Source organism: Achroia grisella, unplaced genomic scaffold, assembly GCF_030625045.1.
Source record: "Achroia grisella isolate CSIRO2021 unplaced genomic scaffold, CSIRO_AGI_Agris_v1 utg794, whole genome shotgun sequence".
Classification (NCBI taxonomy): domain Eukaryota; kingdom Metazoa; phylum Arthropoda; class Insecta; order Lepidoptera; family Pyralidae; genus Achroia; species Achroia grisella.
The window spans coordinates 1,542,089-1,568,056 of NW_026713026.1; the positions used below are offsets into that span (position 1 = coordinate 1,542,089).

Sequence of the window (25,968 nt, forward strand, 5' to 3'; positions counted from 1 at the left end):
GTTCACATAACATTATATCTTCTAATTTGTAGACCTCTTCGGTATTTTTTTTTATGAAATATCCTTACAATATATAAATGCGAAAGTAAGTTTTGGAGTGAAAGGCAGACATACAGATAGAGATCTGTATGTCTGTCTTTCACGCCAAAACTACTAAACTGATTTAAATGAAATTTGGTACACAGATAGTCTAGACGCTGAGCCTATGTCCTTTCATAGGCTACTTTTTTCTTTGCAGTGCAACACTGTAAGCTTATTAAAGTATTTATACGTATCTGTCATATTTTAAAAATATTTCGCGTAAAAAATTAAATATGCTAAGTTTAGATAGCATATTTCATTATTTACACGTCGAAGTCGAAGTCGACGAAGACGAAGTCGCGGGTACAGATAGTATAACATAATAAACAACACTAGACAATATTAAAAAGGTATGTCGTGAACAAAATTAAAATAATAAAAAATGCTTATAGGAATATGTATTCAAAATATTTTTATTCATGTAGGTCTATTACGGACTCTTATGATTTGTCAAATCTACCGTCAGTTCGGAATGATTTTGAGACGAGAAGAACTGACAATATGTTAACATGTGTATGTTCTTTATTGTACTTTTAGACACTGTAATAATAGTAATTAGTTAGAATGTGATAGAATATACATAGATGTATATCGCTAGCACATTCTTTGAAGAAACATAGAAATTATTTGCCTTCCAACATTGCTAATAACAGTAAAACATTTGAATCGTCGCCAAAAAACTATTATATGAGTCACGACGGCCATGTTTGGATATCTCCGAATTTAATTGACTTAGAAAATGGTTGGAATAAATACTCTTTCTAGTTTTATTTTGTCTCGCACAGTGTAGTGTCGGCGGGGACCATTTGAAAGCCTTGGTTTCCGCGTAAATAATTTCAAGGGAGACGAACAGAATAGAGGTGGTTTATGCGGAACTTTAGTGCAAATATTTTCCTAAAGTGCTCCTTTCAACGTCATCTCCAACGTTTTTTTATTATCTATTCCTGTAGGATATTTATACCACTTCATATTAGTTTATCTATCCCTACGTCTAAATTGATTGAATGTACATTTTTTTAATCAGTCTAACTATTCTAAACTGGCAACCCGCTTTGTACGAGTGTACAGTATAACGAGGAGATTCCATTACATCTATATCTACTATATACATAAACCTTTAGAAGAAATACTCAAGAAAGAAGAATAAAACTGCAACAAAATCTGATGTGTGATATATACATATCTGAGAACTAATTTAAAATAAAATAGATATATGATTTAAGATAAGATTAGTGAACTAATACTATATTAATAAATTAGATATATGAGAAATAATATAAAATAGAATAGATATATGATTTAAGATATGATAAGTGAACTAATATATATAGATATTACCCAGACCAATATAAACAAACTTACTCTTGAATACAAATATTTATATCGTGCGAGAAATCGCACCCACGGCCTTTGGAAGAAAAGCAATACGCTAAACTGCTATACCACCGAAACACCCCTCCGATCGATCCCCCATCCAATTCAAACGGGGATCGAAATTACGACGGCCTGAGCCGAGGTTCGAACCCCTAGTGGTGCCCTCAGACTAAAGTCGTATCCGTCAGGCAGGAGCTGGCCTTCAGCCGCTCCATAAGTCCTTCCGCGGGTTTGGAGTGCCATCTGCACTCGCCCCTAACGTCCGGTGAAGCTGTAAAGGCCAGCTGCGGCCAACAGCATTAGAGTAGTTCGAAAAAAAAACCACCGAAACCATCATCAACAAATAACAAATAATATGATAATAAAAAATATGCGTATACTTTATTCAGTTGTTTTTGCGAGAAAGAATATAAGTAGCCTTCCATAATTACAATTATTCTCGTTTATAACATTCTATGATCATCCAAATCTAATGAACAAATCGTGTGTATCGATGTCACCTCTAATCATCATACCTCTGTGTACATTGAAACAATAGTCGAGACCGAATTTTTTATTGGACAAAACTGTAAGTTGGGAATGTAGACTGTACCGCATAATGAGGGCCCGGACCGGCCAGAATTTATTACGACCTGGATCTTTCTGAGAAGCTACTGAATTATTCGGTAGGAGGTATGTCGGTTCGGTTCCCGTGGGCCGATGCACAGTTATGTTGGCTATTCTTACGTAATACCGCGAAAACGATGATCATGTAAGATACGGGAGAGTTTGGTTCGATTAGGAACAATATAATAGTTTTAATCCATTACATTTTATCTTAGGAAGAAATCTTTGCTACGTGAAATGCGACTCATTTAGATTCGTTTGTATTTCAGTTGGAAACCATTGGCAGAAAAGATTTCTTATAATGGATCCATACACAGTAATACAATTAACGTAACTTCTTTTATTTCACTCAGAAACCAGAGAGACCAAAAAGAAAATTTAATTTTTGAAATTGAACTCTAAACGTAAAGTTTTAGAGTCAATTTTCCAAAGTTAGTATTTACTCAGAAATGGTCCTACTATAGTCCTGTCTGTCCTGCTGTCTGCTGTAGTATGTAACTTGTAATTAAGTACTCTAATACAGCATCTGTTGTAGAGCTGTATTTCGGTTTGTTTCACAACCAACCAAATATGAAATTAGACTTTAAGGTTAAAATTTTAGAGTGCATTTTTCAAATTTTGTATTTTTTAAGTAAATCCAGTGTTGTACTACATGAGGGATATGTAAACAAACTGTTCAAGAAGAAGACTTTGAACTAAGTAGCATGGTTAGCTCTCTCTTACCGATTTGAAGCACAACTGTAACACAGGTAAACAAAAAAGTAGCTTTAGCTTCTTTATGTATAGCGGTATTTCGGTTGGTGGCCATAGGTTACCATATCTCAATATGGCAGAGTAATTACAGGATATAGAAGCAAAGCATCTTAGTCTTTCAGAATGGCAACGTAAGAGCTATACTACGTCACAGTACAACGTGATGTTTAGTCATAATTAGAGCCTTAGAACTCTGTGTATGTATGTAAACCACCACTTACCACTACCTACCACAGTATAAAGAAAAAAATATTACATACGTAACTATATTTTATAGTTAATTTAACCCATAATATATGTTGAAAAGATTTTTTTGTATAGAGTAATAATAAAATTCTAATTAAAGATATTAATATAGTTAAAGGAACTTAACATGAATGGTTTAATTGTATATTAACAAGATGTATTAAACACGAAATTTTAAAAGTAAGTAATAATTTGCAGAGCCTGTAGGCTCTCTTAGACCCTTCTAAGTACAGAATAACAGTCATAAGGAAGTTTATTATTTATTTGTTTACGTTTTTTCAAATAACATAAACCGAGTAATTCTAAAAACACATAATGTAAATAAAGATATTTTAATAACCGATGAGATCACGGTATTGTTAAAATATTTTAGGATACGAAACCAACGCGAAACAATCATCGAATTACACTAAGCCCAAATCAAGATGCCGCATACCAAATAAAATTAAATTGTGCTTTACCTAACTGTAGTTAATAACGGATTAACCCGAAACGCTTAACTTGAAGGCATTAACATCGTTTCATTGGATATAGTATAACATAATAAATATATTTAACGATGGACCTATGTAGTACCAACTCTAAAAAAATTCATACAAGTAGGTAGAAACGAAGTTCTTAGCATTCCATGGTAAGGAAACTCCGAGCAGTTCCTGGGACCTATTACCCGGGTAAATGGAGTTCATGTAAATGGACTTTCTCTGAAGAAAGGAAACTTCGAGCAGTTGCCGCATTCCAGGAAAACAACGGGTATATGAAGTTTCCTTCTCTAAAGGAAGGAAAATCCGAGCAGTTGCCGCATTCAAGGAATAAACTGTGCGGGAGCCGGGTCCATCGTGTGACAGAGAGGGAAACTCCGACCCGTTCACGGGACTTGTGACCTGGGTATTGCATTAAGGAACTCGTTTCTTATGTACTTTTCAACACTCACCCTCACTGTTCTCCCACCAAAGTAAACAATACAAGTAATAAAACTTCAAAGTGACAAATTTCATAATAAAAAAACTTCATAGAGACAAACTTTTTAGCATTCCATGGATCCACCGTGTGGTAGAGAGGTTAATTCCGAGCAGTTGAGTTGGACTTGTGACCCGGGGGTAGGTTTAAAGAGCCCCTTGTCGACGTACGGCAACACTCACCTTCACTGCTCGTGTTTCTCTGCCTGCCCAGACAAATCTGGTAGGAACCTGCTAGTGCAGCATTAGATACATTATAGACCATACCTATTGCAGTTCTAGATAGGCCAAGATCTTTTAGAAGATTATAGAGAAATTTCCTACTTCAACTGTATATTTTATTAAAATAAATGTAGGTATGTCTTGGGCGACAGCGTGTTTACCGTTCCAATTACGTACAAAGAGACGAAACGACTGTCCCTGGAGTGCGTAGCACCTCTAAACAGTGAGGTCGCTAAGTGGAGCATATAAAGACACAAGCTTCTGCATATCTAAGACGAGCTTGGCTGGCTTTACACGATCGGTCCAAACGCAAGGAAGAACTTGACTAGCTACTCTAGTAGTCGGCTCTACACGAACAACGTGTCCAAATGCAAGGCCGGAGCTTGGCTAGCTACTCTAGTAGTCGGCTCTACACGAACATCGTGTCCAAATGCAAGGCCGGAGCTTGGCTAGCTACTCTAGTAGTCGGCTCTACACGAACAACATTCAAATGCAGTAGACAGAGTATAAAATGGGTTATATAAGAATAATATTTAATGACGGCCTCGATGGTTTAGCGGTTTAGCACACCGCTTTACTTTTGATGGACGCGGGTTCGATTCCTCGCACGGTGCAAACATTTGTATTCACGAGTATGATTGTTTTTATCGGTCTGGGTGTTTTCTTTGTTTATTATGTGTTTAAAAAAAACTAATTATTTATATCAGTTGTTTAGTACCCATAACACAAGCTCTGCTTACCGTAGGACTAGATGGCGCTGTTTTAATTGCCCAAGGTATATACTACTAACTACAGTACTATCACAAATCAAATTGGCAATAAGGGGGAAAGGGGGGCGTTTAATGGAGTGTAGCGAATCGCAGTCGTTTCCTCGTACATTGCGCCACAATGATACGATAATGCCTGCAAGAAAATTACATCAGTGGGTCAGACGACCTTCGAGAGCGAACGATGCGCGTGCGCACTCGCCACGCCCACTGCACGCAGGCCACTCCGCGGGGAGGTATGCTGCGAGGGGAAGTGGGGGAGGGGGATGTGAACTATATCAATTGACTAAACTATTAATTATATATAACACTCCGCGGGGACGTATGCTGCGAGGGGAAGTGGGGGAGAGGGAGATGAACTATAGCAATTAACTAAACTGTTCACTATGTATAAAACTCCGCGGGGAGGTATGCTGAGAGGGGAAGTGGGGAAGGGGGAGATGAACTATATTACTATATCAATTTACTTAACTATTAAATATATAGAACTAGCTACTCGCCCCGGCATCGCACGGGTGTACATGTATTATGTATATAAACCTTCCTCTTGAATCACTTTATCTACTAAAAAACCGCTTCAAAATCCGTTGCGTAGTTTTAAAGATTTAAGCATACATAGGGACGGACAGACAGCGACATGGACTTTGTTTTATACTATATAATAATAACGATTGACATGAGACCAAATGAAGTAGAAATAGAAATAAGAATGAGTAAAAGTATTTTTGATTTTTTGCCAAAATTATATTTTTAAGACGTGCTATTAAAAATACATACACTTCTGAATTTTCTTCTACCATCAATCCCAAAGTTTCAATATCGATATCTATATATACATATATAACTTAAAGGTGAAAAGGTGAGGTTGATAGATAGTGATCTATCAACGCATAGCCCAAACCACTGGACGGATCGGGCTGAAATTTGGCATACAAGTACCTACCTGTATGCCAATGTTATGACGTAGGCTAAGAAAGGATTATGATTAATTCTACCCCCAAGGGGATAAAATAAGGGATGAAAGTTTATGAAACTTTGTCAATTTTAAACCGATCGGGCTGAGACTTTGCATGCATAAAGCTACTATGACGTAGACATCCTCTCAGAAAGGGTTTTGATAAATTCAAGAAAGTCGCGGGCAAAAGCTTGTTAATTCATATGGGAAACAACGTGCCAGGTCACCAAATTTATAACTATAGGTCAGCTAATAGTCTCCTTATTGTAACGATACATGTGTCCTTTATAATATTATTTGTGCTTCTTCTTTATTGTATGTTACAAATAAAGTATATCTATCTAATTCATATTAATATTGTAGAATTCGTGAACCATTGCAATTTATGGCAGACCAAACATTATTCCTTAACCTATACGTATAATTAAAAAATCATGGAATCTTACCACATTGAATTTATGTTTTGTTGAGTTTCAAATACTTCAACAGTATTTCAATAGTAGCAACAGATGATGATGTGTGAAGGTAGACGAGTATCTGCCCATAAAAGATTTTAATTACCACCTACCCGGTTTTTCAAGAAGGGTATATTAAGGTTATAAGGTGCACGTGATACCCCTGGTGTTTCAGGCGTTCATAGACTACAGTAACCATTTACCATCAGATAGGCCGTATGCATGATTGCCACAATCGTGGTATAAAAAAAACATGGTAATCGCCCGTGACTTTTTCTTTACCTAATCTGAAATCTTATTTAAAAACATATAAATTACTTTTTAAATGGTAACAATTGATTATATATTGTAACACTTTGTTTGTTTACTAATTAACAGGTCATACAACTTTGTTCGCGGGAATTGCCTAATATTTACCCAGATAGGTATTGGAATTTTACAATAGCATCACCGCCATACTCTTTTTAAAGCGAAGTCGTTAAAAATACAATTTACAACAAGATCACTGATTCCGATTAGTAAACATATATATGTATAAATACAACAAGAAATAATAACCGACAGTTAGCTAGACAAATAATCACTTCTGCAAATCGGATAACTAGTTTCTGGGTGTGTTTTTTTTTATTTTACGAGGACGCAAATTAATGAATTCAGTATTATATGTCTACAAAAACTGTTGATTGTATCAAATTGAAACTAGTTTTGAAAAAAATAGTTTTAAAATTGAAAAAGTAACTATCTTGTTTTTTTTTCGGATTACTCTAATGCTGTTGGCAGCAGCTGGCCTTTACAGCTTCACCGGATAATAGGGGGTGAGTGCAGATGGCACTCCAAACCCGCGGAAGGACTTATGGAGCGGCTGAAGGCCAACTCCTGCCTGACGGATACGGAAACTGTCTTGTTACGTTATAACTACCTTATATTCCGTACAAAGACGATATATTTTAGCTGGCATTCTGGCCGCTGGCGGTACCTGATGGTTTCCAAAGTTTTGGAACGGGATCTCGGGAAGGCAAAGGCCCCCAGAACTGCCTCTTGGACAATCCTACTAATTATGAAGCATATCCCAAAACCAATAATATCACTGTAGACCACTATTCAAAATACGGGCAAAACTATATGACGACTTTTGCGTCACTCAAACTTTTTAGTCTAAATCTATACAAATATATAAAATTGCAGTGTCTGTAATTTCAAATTAACAGCCTTCCAATAAATGCATTTGAAAGTATGTTATATGGCAATTACATCAAATAGATTAATTCTAAATATATTTAAGTGCCTCTGTCTGCTTGTTCATGCTAATCTCTAAAACGGCTGAACCGATTTTGATCGGACTTTCACTCGCAGATAGCTAATATTATAAAAAGTAACATAGGTCACTTTTATTTTAGAAATTATGTTTACATTAGCAAAAAAAGGTATGTAGAAAGTCGGTTTATAAATAATTTTCTAAACTTCTGAGGTTACATATACAAAAAAAGACAATAAATTATACTTGTTTACAATCCTTAGGTTTTTTATGAAATAACTAGTCTAATATTATTGTGTGTGTGAAATATACTAAGAACAAATAGCAAGTTTTTTATTCACGACACGACCCCTTAACATGAGTGGGTGGTGCAAAATAGGCATTTAATTACACTATTTGTTTGAGCGCCAATTCTTATTGTAAATCGGTTTATTTGTTAATTACAAAAGGAATAAAGATTACAATCGCGTGCCCATTCCTATGTCCGCCGTCCGTGTTGAGATTACCACTCGGTTCTTAGAAAGTCTATGACCATATTAATTCAACTTAATAAAAATGGATACATTGCTAAAACCCGCAATTTTATTTTTAATCTATACACGTAATTACACGCGCGTGAACGTGGGTGTATAATAAATGTTTATCACATTGGTTGACAGACAAAAAAACTGTTTTTGTGTGTAGTTATTATATCTCGAATCAATGTAAAATTTTTAGATAAATTTAATTACCAAGTGTGTATTCTGTCTTATACATTTTTTAATTAATACATATCCTCATAATTTGTCTGTAAGAACATAAAAATAGAAACCATCTTTATTCAAACATAAATATTATAAGCACTTTTGAATAGTCATATTTTTAGTCTACCGCTCATTTGGTACGCAGATTCATCGCAAGAAGAATGAGCAAGAGACTTGTGTGTTGCTCTGACACAAAATAATGTATATTTTAGCTTCATTTTTATGAATACGAGTAGATATTTAATAGATTCGATAATAATTTTATTAAAATATATTCAATAAAATTATTAATAACTTAATTTATACAAACGAAATTATGTTTTCCTTACTACGTGAGTAATTATATCGCAAATCATTTAGCTTAATACATAAAATGAGGTTCCTGTTCCTCAACCCACCTGGGAACCTGGAAACTGCGGAAGAAAATTCCCCACACGCAAAAAATTAAAAGTATGCATTGGTCCCCACCAGGCCCATTTTCCCCGAGTAAAAAATTAAAAGTAGGGGTTGTTACCTGGTGGGGATTGAGACCAATTTTCACGACGTAAAAAAAAATAAGGGTTGTTCACCTTGAGGGCGCGAGACCATTTTTTCCCACATAAAAAATAGGAATTATTGTTACCTGATGGGAGAAAGACAACTTTTCCCATTTACAAAATAAACTATAGGGGTTGTTTACCTGGTGGGGGTGAGGCCGGTGGTGGTGGCGCGGTGGTTCGCGGTCGCGGGGCTCGGGCGCGCGCGCCGCGCTCATACCTTAGCGCCTCCACCGCATCACACCACTGCACTCGCGGCGCGCTGCAACGCAATGCACATCATTAGCACACTTACAAAAATATGCAAGTTAATACAAAATCCACTATATAATTACCTACCTAAAAATGAAAGAAGAAAGAAAGAAGAGAAAGAAAATAAAAATCTTTTCTTTTCTTCTTTCTTTCTTTCTTCTTTCTTTCTTTCTTTCTCAAGTTAATACAAAATTCACTATATAATTACCTACCTAAACATGCTAATTATAGTTAGTATATATAGTATAACCTATTTAGGTGCAATTGTCAAGGTATTTCGCCGAGCCCTCCTCGGGCAAGAATATCCAACTTAACATGTGAACTCCGAGTTCAGTATAACAAAATACAAATTAATACAAAATCCACTCTAAGATCAGGTACAATAATTGTCATATTTGTCAAATTTTCTTACCGAGCCCACCTCAGGCAAGAAAACTAACTTAACATATGAACACCGAGTTCGATATAACAAAATACAAATTAATACAAAAACCACTCTAAGATCAGGTACAACAATTGTCATTTTTGTCAAATTTTCTTACCGAGCCCAACTCAAGCAAGAAAACTAACTTAACATGTGAACTCCGAGTTCAGTATAACAAAATACAAATTAATACAAAATCCACTCTAAGATCAGGTACAATAATTGTCATATTTGTCAAATTTTCTTACCGAGCCCACCTCAGGCAAGAAAACTAACTTAACATATGAACACCGAGTTCGATATAACAAAATACAAATTAATACAAAAACCACTCTAAGATCAGGTACAACAATTGTCATTTTTGTCAAATTTTCTTACCGAGCCCAACTCAAGCAAGAAAACTAACTTAACATATGAACACCGAGTTCGATACAACAAAATACAAATTAATACAAAAGCCACTCTAAGAACAGGTACAATAATTGTAATTTTTGTCAAATTTTCTTACCGAGCCCACCTCAGACAAGAAAACTAACTTAACATGTGAACTCCATATTCAATACAATAAAAATACAAATTAATACAAAATCCACTCTAAGAACAGGTACAATAATTGTAATTTTTGTCAAATTTTCTTACCGAGCCCACCTCAGACAAGAAAACTAACTTAACATGTGAACTCCATATTCAATACAACAAAAATACAAACTAATACAAAATCCACTCTAAGAACAGGTACAATAATTGTAATTTTTGTCAAATTTTCTTACCGAGCCCACCTCAGACAAGAAAACTAACTTAACATGTGAACTCCATATTCAATACAATAAAAATACAAACTAATACAAAATCCACTCTAAGAACAGGTACAATAATTGTAATTTTTGTCAAATTTTCTTACCGAGCCCACCTCAGACAAGAAAACTAACTTAACATGTGAACTCCATATTCAATACAACAAAAATACAAACTAATACAAAATCCACTCTAAGAACAGGTACAATAATTGTCATTTTTGTCAAATTATTTCGCCGAGGTTAAAATGTTAATTTGTGTTATAAATTTAGCTAAACTCCAACTTTCACATAATAAAGCTAAGCGTTTCATTTTATTGAACCCAAATAATAGAATACAAAGCAAGCGTAGAAGACATTTATAAGAGTAATTCATTTATAAATTAACGGAGGAGACACTTGCAGTACCGTGGCGGAGTGTCTGATTGGAATTATACGATATTTATCGGGGCCCCGTGCGTATAAATCCTTAGTCCTTACTATTATTACAAATGCGAAAGTAACTCTGCCTGTCTGTCGCGCCTTCACAAAAACTATGAACCGATTTTAATAAAATTTGGTATACAGGTAGTGTAGACCCTGAGAAGGAGACACAGCTTTTTAGTGCGAAAAAAGGGTTGTAAGGGGTTAAAAAGGAAGATGAAATGTTGTATGGATGTATCGTAATTTTTAAAGCTAGAACCTTGAAACTTATTTGGTAGACTGTTAATTAAATATAAATAAAAATGACATTCAAATTTTATAAATTCGTCACTTTAAATATAACATTTTTCTTCGCTATTTTGGGTCAGATTATTCAATATTTTATGCTATCTAAGGTCACTATTCCACGCGGACAAAATCGCGGGCACAGTTAGTATTTTTATAAGTAATAGTCATATTTTTATTTAAATTGGAAAGGCAAAGCTACAAAACTATACAGCCTTTCTTTAACGTCTGGATTAGTAGTTATTAATCCAGACGTTAAAGAAATCTAATTAATCTTATTTGTGACTTTCCGAATAAGTTTTCGATTTTCAAATATCGAATATCACCAACCTATTATTATTTGAATATCCAGACAGGCAAAAAGCAAGAGCCATACTGCCTAATATTTTTTTTTACTTGAATAGGTTTTTCTGTAGAATTTCCTTGATATATATTCTTGAGAGCAATTAATAAAAAGATTATTGTAAACAAACGTGTTATTAAATGTATATTATAAAATATGCAGGGTTTTCTAGCGTGTAATTTTTTTACATTACATTAGTTTTGTTGTAGTGCAATCACAATACCAAGATCTGCTAATAATAATAGAATTTATTAGCAATAAAAGAATTTGCGGGTTTTACCAGCGTGTAACACAACAACTACACGAGGGTAAAACCCGCAAATTCTTTTACTATATATTATTAAATTTTATGTTATTATTTACCTCAATATTGGTATATTTATTAACCTTAGCATTTATCATTACATAGTATAAAATAAAGTCGCTGTCGCTGTCTGTCCGTCCCTACGTATGCTTAAATCTTTAATACTACGCAACGGATTTTGAAGCAGTTTTTTTTAATACATGGATATAATATGAATGTGGATGGATGTAAAGGGTGGGGACGCCCTAAGAAAAGATGGATAGATTGTGTGAAAGATGATATGAATAAAAGAAGAGTATGTTCATGTATGATGACCGATAGAGAGCAGTGGAAGAGAATGACATACTGCGCCGACCACAAATAATAGGATAAAGGCAAGGCAATGATGAGTGATTCTAGAGGAAGGTTTATATATATAATACATGTACACCCGTGCGAAGTCAGGGCGAGAAGCTAGTAATCTGTAATCTATAATCTTGTAAATAAAATAAAATAAAAACGCTTTATCAGAGTTCAGAGATTTGCGGGAGTAAACAGACAGACAAAAATTGTAAAAATGTTATTTTGGTGTATGTACCGTATGTACGTACCGTATATTCATATGCATGTAGTAAAAAACGGTTATTTCAATATTACAAACAGACACTACAATTTTATTTATACGTATAGATTATTCTTATATGATGAATTATATCAGGACAGTGTTTAGATCTTTGTAAATACACAAGTAATAGAAAACATGCATAATAACATACAAAAATATGATACATATGTGATATACAATATAAAATTAATAATTTGTTATTGTGATACCGGGCCCTGGTAGAGTCCGGCCCTGGATGGGCATCGAACCTGCGACCAAAGGTTAACAGCGGTGAGTGTACATTTGAAAGTTGTTTGTCCGCGTGTATCCGATATAATCTCGGTGTCGCGTGATCTCTGCTTACGGGGTCACACATTTCGGTCCACAAACAATTTATGACCCCACTGAATAGTGATATATGACCTCTGTGACAAGTTTCCTGTTTCGACGTTCAAATGCTATCGCCCTGTTCGCCATAAACAGTTCATTTAACTTTTTAATTATTCAAAAATAGAAGGTGATTTAACTTTTTTTTTTAGTAACCAAAATGCAAGCTAACGACTATTTGATGGCCAGTGTCAAATGATGTGAATGAATGACTGGTCACCCGCACCCCCCTAGGGAGGTGGAGCCGCGGGATGAACCCCTTTGCACCTACGTGATCTCCGGGAGCAACAACCTCGGGGTGTCTGGATTCGAGACTTTTAGGGCGAGCTAATTAAAATAACTTAACCTAACTTAAAAGTAGAGGGGAAAGGGGATTGTTGGTAATGTGGATAGATGATCTTATTGCTAGCAATGAACCATGTCATATTGACCTCCACGCGGTTCCCCCTGAAAACCATCGTGATCATCTTGGTGAATTTGTCATAATGGGCTAACTGAGCTGACCTCATACTCATCTTATCATCCTCCACTGGTGCCCCACCAGCGTATACCGTTAGCGCAGGCGGGTGCACCATTCCGTTAACATCCTTAAAAAAACTTAAACGTAGTGCCATACTTAGGGACAACTTTATTTGTCTGACGAAAACAATATCATAAATTCACGTGCCATACTTAGGGATTTTTTTTTATCTGACAAAAAACAATACCATAAACAATTCATTTGACTTTTTAAAATTTATTAAAGAATCGCGGCAAAGGTATAACTTCATGCTACTACTAGTCTGGTAAGTAAATAAAATTCAAGTTTTATATAATTATCATAATTGTTAACGACGTCGCACTTTGTAGATAAGGAGATAAACAAAATACTTTTATGTTTTGTAATTAAAAGATACAACTACAGTTAATATTAACATGATGTAGTTATACGATAATATCACAGACTAATACATCATTATTAATAACTGGCTTGTAGTTAATATTTATAGATATTTTAGAATTAAAAAAAATAGTTGAAAACATTACACTAATGATGAGTGCGTAGCGATTTCTATGTTGATTATCGCATGCCTCTTACTTGATATACTGTAATTATTTATATAAAAGAAATCCATTCAAAAGAGCAACACAAGTATCTTGCTCATTCTTCTTGTGATGAATCTGCATTCCGAAAGAGTGGTAGAATCAAAATATGACTATTTAAAAGTGCTTATAATGAGTTTATTTCAATAAAAATTATTTCTACTTCTATTCTATTTCTGTTTTATTAATTATAATTAAAACAGCTGTTTAATAATCGATAATATAAATTGCTTTTTCTTTATTTCTTTGTCTTTATTCCCCACTTCGTTCATATCTCAACCGACAACAACCTTTTTACCCTCCTGTTATTTTCCCGTTTTTATCATAAAGTTTTATTTAAAAGAATGACTTTGACATCTGACGATTTGAATGACATTGACCTCTAAAGATGTATGTCAAATTGACGTACATCTTTAGAAGGTAAGATTTAACATTACAGATTATATTAATCGAATAAATATCTATTTTAAATATATGTATGTTTTATACAAAATAAATTATAATTAACAAATAATGTTACAGTCGGCCATCCTACATTAAACGAGGCCCTTCGTTTACATGTTATATATATATTATTATACATATATATATTTTTTTAATAACAAGTACCTAATTAAAATCTTAATGTCAACATCTACTTCAAACTAGAACAATTAGTAAAGAGCAAAACATTATTTTAAAAATGGTTTTAAAGACATAGTTATTTTGTTATAGCAGAACTCTATTTATAAATATCCATTTTACTGTGTTTTCTTAATAGAAATATATATAAAAAATAAACAATTTTAACCATGGCATTATTACAATATACCAGTTGTATAACGTCTACAAATTACAACATAAACTTAAATAATTGAAATAAAATAACAATCAAATGCAACTAAAATTCTCTTTCTTTGATTTTACAATTAAAATACTATATTATTAACAAATATATTATTTATTGGTACTTAAGTTATCGGTATATTTATCATAGATTACTTAGTTTCATTTACATTCTTATTCGGTATCATATATAACAATCATCATTAATTATTTTCTAATAATCCAAAAAAATTACTGTTATTCATTAATTGAACTGTCACTTAATTTATGAACCTGGCGGAGTGATCTCCTTCACTTCCAGCCTGTTCGCGATACCACCTATCAAATCCTAGGCAACTATTTTGTATGTCATCATTCTGCCTTGATAGGTGGACCCATCACTAATTTTCACAAATTCACTACTTACATCTATGGACATCCAGTATGGGGTTACTTCCTTCACCTCCATCCTGTCATGCCCGCGATACCACTTATCAGATTGTGGAAGACAATTCATATGTCTACATCCCGTTGTGATAAGTGGACCCCTCACTGATTTTCATAAAATCACTACTTATATCTATGGACATACAGTACGGGGTTACTTCCTTCACCGCCAGCCTGTCATGCCCGCGATACCATCTATCAGATCATGGGAGACAAGTTCGTATGTCGTTATCCCGTTCTGATAAGTGGACCCTTCACTGATTTTCATGATGTCCTTTCACTAATTATTTGCTCAATTACATCCAACATAACTAAATCTTATGATATTATTCAATATCTCTTCAAACTTACTCAATCATTATCAACAATAACTATTGTGGCAGAGACACCATCCCTTATATTCATTAACTCATTCGCCTGCAACATAATATCACTATATGTTTCAATCTCTATCGCAGATATCAATTCAAGATTCTATCCTACATTATACTTATGTCATTTTAAACTATCTATCTTCACAATATTTTCCATGATACTACTTATGAACATAAATAATCACATGTATAATCATTTTACATTATATTCTAGTTTATTATTTAATTAAAATCACTCCTCCTAAAAATCCTCGTCACTGTCATTGTCGTCTTCATTTGATGAGCAAGCGGGGGCATCATAGCTTAACCATGGGAATATCTTATCAATAGCCACAACACTCTCATACCGTTTCCCCTTCCTAGTCAATGGAGTGTCCTCCACTAAAAATCGATCATTTGGCAACACTTTTTTGATCCTATATGGTCCTTGACATTTTGCCTCAAGTTTTCTCGACTGACCCGCTCCGCCAACGATAGTTCTTGCTATTCGTACAAGTTCGCCTTCTTTATATTCTTTACTTTTCTTCCTATGGCTATCGAACCTCCGCTTATTAGCTTCTTGACTTTTCCTTATCAGTTCACCTGCTTCAGATCTCATTTCGTGCACTGAGTTTTTTGGTATGTCGCTCCGGATATCATCGACTAAGTTATTAAGTATGCCATCTGCTGGGTTAGTTATTTTCTTACCGAACAATAACTCAGTAGGGGTTTTCTTAGTCACTTCATGAACCATAGAGTTTATGCCTAATTGGACTTCTGGCACTAGTTCATCCCATATTCTATTGTCCTTTCCATGACACATCGAACCGAGTGAAGCTAAGATCGTACGGTTGTAACGTTCAACCTGGCCATTTGCTCGAGGTGTAGCTACAGCATTCAAAATGTGTTTTGCTCCCACTGAATTGACAAAAAGCCTAAACTTTTTGCTAGTGAAGCTTGTACCTCTATCAGTAATTATACGAGAAGGACTACCGAAATAACTAAACAAGTTTTTAAACGCTTTAATACTTTCTTTGGATTTAGTACTGCGTACCGGAGTTAAGTTTATATACTTTGTGAATGAATCAATTATTACTAATATATACGCGTTTCCGCGTTTACTGCGTGGAAATGGACCAAGGTGATCAGCATGAATGGTATGGAATGGAATTTCTATTCTTTCAATTGGGTAAAGCGAACCTTCCTTTTTACCTGATGGAAGTTTATGGTGGGCACATTCAATACATGCGTTTACATATTTTTTTATGAATCTACGCATTTTCGGGAACCAAAACAAAGACCGCACTCGCTGAAAGGTTTTTTCAAATGCAAAGTGGCCAACCTCATCATGATTAGCCCGCAGCAGTTGCCAACGTACTCCTTTTGGCACCAGCCATCTCAAAGAGCCATCTTGTAAAACCCTAAAAACTCGTCCGTTTTTTATCTTGTACTCCTTGTGGATTTTCGCAATTTTTGGTGTATCAGGGTCTTCTATTATATCCCTAAGACGTTTCACTTCTTCATCTGACGACTGAACCGTTGAAATCCAGTCCTCCGAGCTTATCTTTAAAATATCCAAACAATGTTCTTTAACTGGTTGACCAAGAATGGGCCCTCTACTGAGGGCATCTACATGGGCCATTTTGTCTCCGGGGCGATATTCAATATTACAATCGAATTCTAAGAATTGAATCCACCATCGGGATATTCGTGTGACTAAGTCTCTTTTTGTGAATGTAGAGCGCAAGGCATTACAATCGGTTACAATAGTAAATTTAATTCCTATTAGATACGTGCGGAATTTATTTAGAGCACTGACCACAGCTAATGTTTCCAGTTCGAACGAGTGTAGTTTCATCTCGTCCGCTGTAGTTTGGCGACTGTAATACGCTACTGGTCGCCACGGCTTGAGACTCTCTTTTTCTCTTTGCAACAATATTCCCGCAACGCCAATTTTACTCGCATCGGTATGCAATTGGGTTTCAGCATTATGATCATACAAGGCTAAAACTGGTCGACTTACAAGTAGTACTTTAATGTTCTCGAAAGCTTGCTTTTCTACTTCTCTCCATTGCCAGGGTACATCTTTCTTCAATAAGTTAGTCAACGGTCTCGCTATCATAGCAAATCCTCTTACGAAACGCCTAAAGAAGCTAGCCAGTCCAATAAACCGTCTAATTTCGTGCTGATTGCGTGGTTCTGGGAATTTTGAAACCGCTTGTATCTTCTGTGCCCCAGGTCTGATACCAGCTTTATCTATCTGAAATCCTAAGAAGTCAATTTGCTCTTGAAAAAATTTACACTTTTCCATTTTTAGCGTCAGACCTGCCTCTCTTAAGTGAAGTAATACTTTTTCCAGGCGCTGTAATCCTTCTTCAAATGTCTTTGATGGTACTAGTATATCATCCATAAATATAATGACATACCCAATTTTAGACTTATTAAGAACTTTATGTATGGTTCTTTGAAATACTGATGGAGCATTCGCCAACCCGAATGGCATACGATTATATTCATATTGCCCATCAGGCGTGACGAATGCTGTTTTCTCTTTGGACGCTTCTGCTATAGGGATCTGGTGATAACCAGATGCCAAATCCAATGATGTGAATAAGCACTGGCCCGCTAGTTGGTCCAATAAATCGTCAATCACCGGTAAAGGATAATGGTCCCTCTTTGTTTTGCTGTTTAATGCTCGATAATCTACACATAAACGTTTTTCTCCCGACTTTTTCTGTACTAGTACAATTGGGCTGGCATAGGGCGAGCTTGACTCACGTACTATCCCAAATTTTAACATTTCCTCTACCATCTCTTGAACAAGTTTTCTTTCCGAATGAGCTAACCGGTAAGGTCTGTATACAACTGGAGTGGAATCCTTAAGATGAATCTCCATTTCGGTGACTGTAGTAAAACCTAGATCATGCATTCCATTCGAGAAACAATCTGTGTATGTGTTTAATAATTTTTCACACTCTTGTCGTTGTTTCTCTGTTAACTGTTTACCACATTGTAAATCTTTATAACCTAGGATAGTATTATCTCCCTCTGATATTTGGTGAATTGCTTTACTTGTTCCTAAATACCGTGCTCGTGTTACAAGAGATCCTTCTTTAATTGTCACTATTCCTGTTCCAACATTTTGTGCTAGCAAAAGGCATTTTCCTTTAGTAATCTGAAACTCTCCTGGTAATAAATAATACTCATTTCCATTAATGCTTCTAACAGTTCCACAAATATAAATGCTTCCACTTATAAAATCCTCAGATCTGACTGGGATAGACTTCATTGCACCAACATCCAGTACTGCAGTCTCGAATGCAATGAGTGGCAATTTTATGATATTGAAGGGATCAACCTTTTCAAACTGCAACTCGGTTGCTGTTTTGATAATCCGTAGATCTGGCCGTTCAGTAAAGCTGTGCCCAAGTAAAATGTTATATGAAATGAGTTGGTCATCTACAATAAACACTTCAACGTCCCGTTCTAATACATCTTGAATAGCTATGTTAACCGTTGTACGCCCCAATGGTAGATAGGGTATGTTACCGAGGCCCCTTAAAAATGGGCCTTCAATTCTTTGCCAAGTTAAACCTAATTTGGCTGCGTCACTTTCGCGTATTACGGTTGCCTCACTACCTAAATCGACAAGACAAGGTGTTAAGATGTCATTAATTTTGATATAAATTTTATATTTATCACTAGGGTTGTCTTCAATGAAGACTTTCAGTACAGTCTTTGCTTCATCCACTATATCCACTTCATCTAATGCAACCTCAAATATTTTTTTCTCTTTAGATTGGGTATTGTCCACATTGTCTTTTCTAGAAAATTTAGGGCAGTATTGTGAAACATGGCCTAATCGATAGCAACTGGTACACTTAACAATTGGCTTGGGACACCTAAAGCATGGATGTCCTACCTCTTTACAGTTAAAGCAGGTGAGTGTCTCACCACGACCCCGAGTCTTATTACTAACATCATTATTTCCTTTACTTAGGGGATGTGATGAAGACATGTGAAATCTTTTGTCACGGTTACTACCATCTTTTCTGAGGTCGATATAATCACGAGAATTATTCTTAACAGATTTAAAAAATTCTAGAATATCTTCAGTCTTTTCAAACTTTGCAGCTTGTGCCCCAACACGTACACCCCTATCATCAACCCCATGAACTATGCAATCCACCGCTTGCTTACCAAAGATTTTACAACGGTTTAATAGATTAATTTTAGAAAAATAATACAATTCTAAGGACTCAGACGGGCGTGCTCTCCTGTTGAGCATCTCTGTCAATAATTCTGCATAATTTTCAGTAGCTGGAAATGAACCTCTTAGCATTGCTTTCCATTCAACCCAAGAGTGCTTAACAGATGGCAATCCTTGATACCAAGACCGAGCATGGCCAGTTAACTTAGGTAGGGCATAGTGAATCGTCTGTCGTTCGCTCCAGCTATAGATATCTGAACATTCATCAACTTTATCAAGCCACACATTAATAGTCTGTTCTTTGGACAGTGGATCAAACTCGGGTATTATATTATTAAGTGCTGGGTAAGATTCACGATCCCCTACTCTACTTTTTAAAGCATATAAAAATTCCTCGAACAAATCAGAAGTGTTCATTCTCTGTTTCTTATTCTTATTAGAATCAGATTCAACAGCTTCGAAATCTCCATCGCATCTGCTTTGCCTCTTTTCAAATAAAGTGTGATCGTCTTGTACCTGCTCATGTGGAGTTGCAGATCTCTCCCTCACTCTTGATGTCTTATCTCTGCTATGGCAGCAGCTCGGCGGGGCCTTATCACTGTTGACGTGTACAGCTCGACGTCGTTGAACATCATGGCAGCCGCTATGGCGACTTCGACTGCGGCTATGACGAGGGGTAGTACCCTTATCATTATCACTGTTCCGAAAATTATCTCGCTGTTTTCGAGAATCATCTCGCTGTTTTCGTCTCATTTTAACTGGAACTTAGAAACATTTTTGTATTAAAGATGTGTTCTGTCGTATATTTTGTATTCTCAAGAGTCATTAATAGTAGCATACACTTAATTAATAACAAATAAATTCAATTTTTTATTTTTGAAAAATCGATTGCGTCATAATTATTCAATATGGCACTTAAACTATGAACTTATTTACTCACTCATATTAAAATTTCATTTCTAACAAACCAAGAAAGAAAGAAATTAGAAAGAGAAGAGAAAAAAAAAAAAAAAATAATAATAATAAATCATGAAGGAAATAATACACTATTCCGCAGCATTTCTTGATATCACTTGTAGACATCTTTTTTTTTTTTTTTTATTTTTGTATCTCGTTGATTCCCTGTCTATTCGTCTTATGTATTTCTTAAAACAATCCAAGTAATTACCTTACATATCGCTGGTTCCCTGTACATTCTTCTTATGTATTTCTTAAAACAATCCAAGTAATTACTTTATATCTCGCTAGTTCCCTGTCTATTCGTCTTATGTATTTCTTAAAACAATCCAAGTAATTACCTTAAGTTTTATTCCGATGGGCGTAGTATTAAACGCAAATTAGTTTATTTGCGCTAATCCCAGTTCTGAACTAAAACAGCTGTTTAATAATCGATAATATAAATTGCTTTTTCTTTATTTCTTTGTCTTTATTCCCCACTTCGTTCATATCTCAACCGACAACAACCTTTTTACCCTCCTGTTATTTTCCCGTTTTTATCATAAAGTTTTATTTAAAAGAATGACTTTGACATCTGACGATTTGAATGACATTGACCTCTAAAGATGTATGTCAAATTGACGTACATCTTTAGAAGGTAAGATTTAACATTACAGATTATATTAATCGAATAAATATCTATTTTAAATATATGTATGTTTTATACAAAATAAATTATAATTAACAAATAATGTTACATAATAATAATAATAATATCAGGACAATTCACACAGCGCCATCTAGACTCATGTTAAGCTAGCTAAAGCTTGTGTTATGGGTACTAGATACTAATAAACATGTAGAGGTCTCGCTTCATTGGTTTCATACGCTGCAATGCTTGATAAAAGCCAAGGTCAAACTTTCCTCGGAAAATCGTCCATAAATAGCAAACGTGACATATCGTTCTTTGTTTAAAATTAAATTGTAATAATCTAATAATGATTAAATATGTATGTTGGGAGAAATTTTAATTTTAGAAATAAAACAGTATTGGTTAATAAATAAAAAATAAAAGAACATATTAGCTATTAATACCTATTGACTTTTTATTAATTTTAGGTGATACATCACACTCCAGAGATCGACGTTCTATTGATTTAAATTTAAAATTAGAATGTAAAAGTATATACGAATAGAAAATATTACACAAAAACATACATGTATGACGCAGAGCAGGTCGTTACTGGACATGCGCAATGGCGATCTGTCTTTAATTCTATTAAAAACCTTTATAGAAACCAATCATTATTTTATAAATAAAACAACAGACTTTAATCAATATTATTAATTTAGGATAAATGTATTATTAACGTTCAGTGTTATCTCCGTGTGATAGGAATGTATTGATATTTTGTTGACAAAAAACATAGTGAGGTTTGTCTCACTTTTTTGTTTTTTCACAGTGACGTCAAGCTCCGTATAGCTGTATAACTGTATACACAACGCGATAATGTACTTACATTGTATAATACAACGCCCTTACAACATTAAAGTAACCCTTTCAATTAGAAAATTGCCTTGTAAATGAAAACTTCAATACTCACACAACACTAAAGCTCAGTCCCACTTCCCACGTGTGGTCTTCACTAATATACACAACACTAAGCTACCGTTTAGCACGCAACCGCTCGGAATGCACTTTTATCTGATTTTTCAGAGTTTTCAGGGAGGCCTGAAGGCTGCAGAGCCGTATTACGATGACACTTGTCATGTGCGGCGCGCGCTCGCTGCCGCTCGGTTAACTTCGCGGCGCTTCGGCATTCTTCGTGCGTGTCCGTGGGTCGTCGGTTCTTGTCGTGTGTATTGATCTAGCGGTAGGCGCCCGGCGGCCGGCCGCCCGTGGCGCCCCCGCTCGGCGCTAATGAGACCTGATGGGTGTCCATTATTTAGCAGCCTCCAAGACTGAGCGGTACGCGAAATTAATGGCGATTTTATTGATTTATTGCAAGCGAAATTAAAGATTGATTGAAGAGAGATCCGCTTTATCTAATAAAGATGAGAATGTATTTAGCCTCCCTGACATTTCCCAAGTTATATGACACAGTATTCATACTAGATTTATGTGATAAACAAACTCATTTCTTTTATTGTATCAATACTAAATTGCCTTCGATAATTAATGAGTAATAGGTTATGTATTGTTTATTGTCATAGAATTTTTCCACTTCAAATATAAATAATATGTATAAAAGAAACCTGAAGCACTTAAACTTCTCTGAGATAGGTTATTGGAAATGAGCTCTTAAAGTAAGTAATATAAGAACCCTTTTGCTGTTAAACTGAAGAAGAGAGTGAAATCCAAGTCAAATACAGTAGGTAAGTATGAAGTAGACTTAACGTCATGTATTCTGGATGCAACCATACACCTACACTTGGTGAGTGTTCTAAAGTAAAATTACACTTTTTTCGAAGTCTCATTATAATCTTAATAATTTTATAAACGCGAAAGTTTCTGAGTATAGATGAATGTTTGTTACTCTTTCACGCAAAAGGTACTAAACGAATCTTGATGAAACTTTACAGTAATATAGCTTAGTTTATACATCAGAATGACATATAGGCTATATATTTCACACGGGTGAATCCGCGTGCAGAGCTAGTATTTAATACGACTTACTACTAATTCGCACTATAAATACCTGCAGGAGATATTTTCAAAATAATAGTAAAACTATGTCAGAATAAATAAAGTTATTTAGATACGAGCGGTATCATATTTAGTGACTATGCATTTATACCTCAAATTTATGAGTCAAAATGAACTCTAGCAAGTTAATTAAGTGATAACGCAAGTCGATGGTACTTACCTACCAGCATATCTATTACAGTTGTTACATATTTATCAGTACGTATAAATAAAATTTAAATGTCTGTTTCAAATTAACAGGTTAAAAAAAACTGTCTGTATGTCTGTTTGTTACTGCTAATCTGTAAATCGGCTATATCGATTCTGATAGCTAATATTATAAGGATTAACTTAGGTTACTTTTATTTTAGAAATATTATTTATTTAAAAACAAAAAAATCTATTCCACGAGTTTATAATACTATTATATATTTTTATTACGATATATAAACTTAGGTTGCTTTTATTTTAATTAAAAAAAATCTTAAATTCCACGAGTTATAATACATACATTTTTAGCGATATCTATAATAACATAAAGAGAGAGAGAGAAGGAGATATTTTTGTTATATGGAAAGAAAACTCTGGAACTAGTGAACCGATTAGAGAAATTCTTACACTGCATGAAACTTACATTATTCTATACTGACATAAGCTATATATTATGATAAACTATAAAAAAATCGAGATAGTTATGTGAGCTAAGATTATGTATGACACTAGTCACTATATAGAGATATGTATATAATATAGAGAAATACGCACAGAGCAATATATATATATATACGTAATTTCTTCCTGATCGTTCTACGATTAAAATATCACTGTAAGTTAACTTTTTTATTTTACGACGAGGAATGTTACCCAGCAATCAATGAAAAAATCGCAATAACGGAAAGAATTTAAAAAATCACAAACGGAATAGAGATGCCAACGCATTCTTATTTTACAATATCGATAAACCGACTAGTCAATAATACCAGTTATATCGAGTAAACGGCTCGAAATACCATAAACAACATTAATGGACCATAAACAAAGATTTAATGCTTAATTAACACGGGTGGAATTATTACAATATTATTAAAAATACAGTTACAGATAAATATTTTGTTTTGTATTAATGAAATTCAATATTTGTAAAATCGAAAACCGAATATTATGAGCAAACATCAAAATAATTAGAATGGATTTTGAAGAGAAACCGTACCACTTATAATTTTAAGACTAGCCAAATCTAAGGAAAGCTATGTATATGTCATAATTGCAACGACTTAGGAAATAAATACATTTCATTATGGACCTATTACACATGTCATTTATATCTTTTTACAATTTTCGTCTAGTAACACGTGTTTATAGATTAAAAATGCTGTTTGCACTTTTTCGTATGATGAAGATTTTGCTTGAGTAATAAAAGTCGAAGATTCCTGGCTAATTATTTAATAATTAGTTAGTACTAAATTAATTTTTTAATCTTGAACTGCAACCGTCATCGTTTGTCTGGCCTGCTGAAACGCGGACGCAGCAGTGTTGCATTTTTAAAAAATAGAATTTTTGCCACAAATTTGCACAACCGCGTCTAAACAAATATGATATTAATAAGTTAATATTAATATTAAAAATTGTTACTCTTACACGCAAAAACTACTAAACGGATTTTAATGAAACTTTACAGTAATATAGCTTATACCTCTGAATAACATATAGGCTATAAATTTCACGCGTGTGAAGCCGCGAGCACAACTAATGTAATATAAACGAAAAAACCAATACTATTAAATATTAGGCATATTGTTATACATTATTATAATGTGCAACCCCAAATAAAGGCTCTGAAATATTTATATTGGCCTTGTTTACCTATTTGCCTATTAGCATATCCTGAGGGTAAGAGGGCATTCTTATTACGTCACAAAATCTACAAAACATACTACTTCTAACATGAAGAAAACATTTTAAAACTATTTATATGAATATAACTAGTTACTCGCCACTGTAGTACTGTACATGTATTATATATATAAATATTCCTCTTGAATCACTCAAAAACCTCTTCAAAATCCGTTGCGTAGATTTAAGCATACATAGGGGCGGACAGACAGCGACAGCGACAGCTCATGTAGACTGTAGTGATACCTACGTTCATTCAAATAATTTATTTTTATCGATTTGTTTTGATTTGATGTTATATCTATTTCCCAATACAAAGTATAATAGCTTACAAATAAAAAATACCAACAAAATATTTTAAAACCACACACTATTACAATCTATCGATGAAACTAATTCGCCGCGTCACTATTCCATCGAAATGTTATCGATAAGTTAGCGTTGTGCCGACGTCGGCCGCCAGATCGAGTGTACTTGTTTTTCACTGTCTGCGGGGCTAATTGCGCCATTTTTCATTTGCACCCCCACTCACACCCCCGGCGGCCATCCTTGGCTATTCTTGGACGCTTCACGGAATACTTCTAATAAATTAAACGCTGTTTTGGTTTTACGTAGTTCAGTATTATTTTAATTTGGAGAAGGAATAAGTATTTTGGATGCTTATTAAGACGATTATAAGATGAGAAGATTCTTTTATGTTTGATAATATTTCTTCGAGTTTTATTATAACCTAGCTACACGCCCCGGCTTCGCACGTGTGTACATGTATTATACATATAAACCTTATCTTTGAAAGACTCTATTTATTTCTA

At 34.5% G+C, this 25,968-nt stretch overlaps 1 protein-coding gene across 1 annotated transcript in view; it reads right to left on the minus strand.

Moving 5' to 3' along the window:
• LOC131851605 (voltage-dependent L-type calcium channel subunit beta-4) overlaps positions 1-22,329 on the minus strand; it is a 206,703-nt gene extending 184,374 nt beyond the window's left edge. The window contains exons 1-2 of the mRNA XM_059202121.1: positions 22,182-22,329; positions 9,093-9,211 (exon numbers count right to left, since the gene is read on the minus strand). Of these exons, the coding sequence (XP_059058104.1) occupies positions 9,093-9,167 (75 nt within the window). The 5' untranslated portion in view covers positions 9,168-9,211; positions 22,182-22,329. The remainder of the gene's footprint in view (positions 1-9,092; positions 9,212-22,181) is intronic.
• Between the last annotated feature and the right edge of the window lie 3,639 nt (positions 22,330-25,968).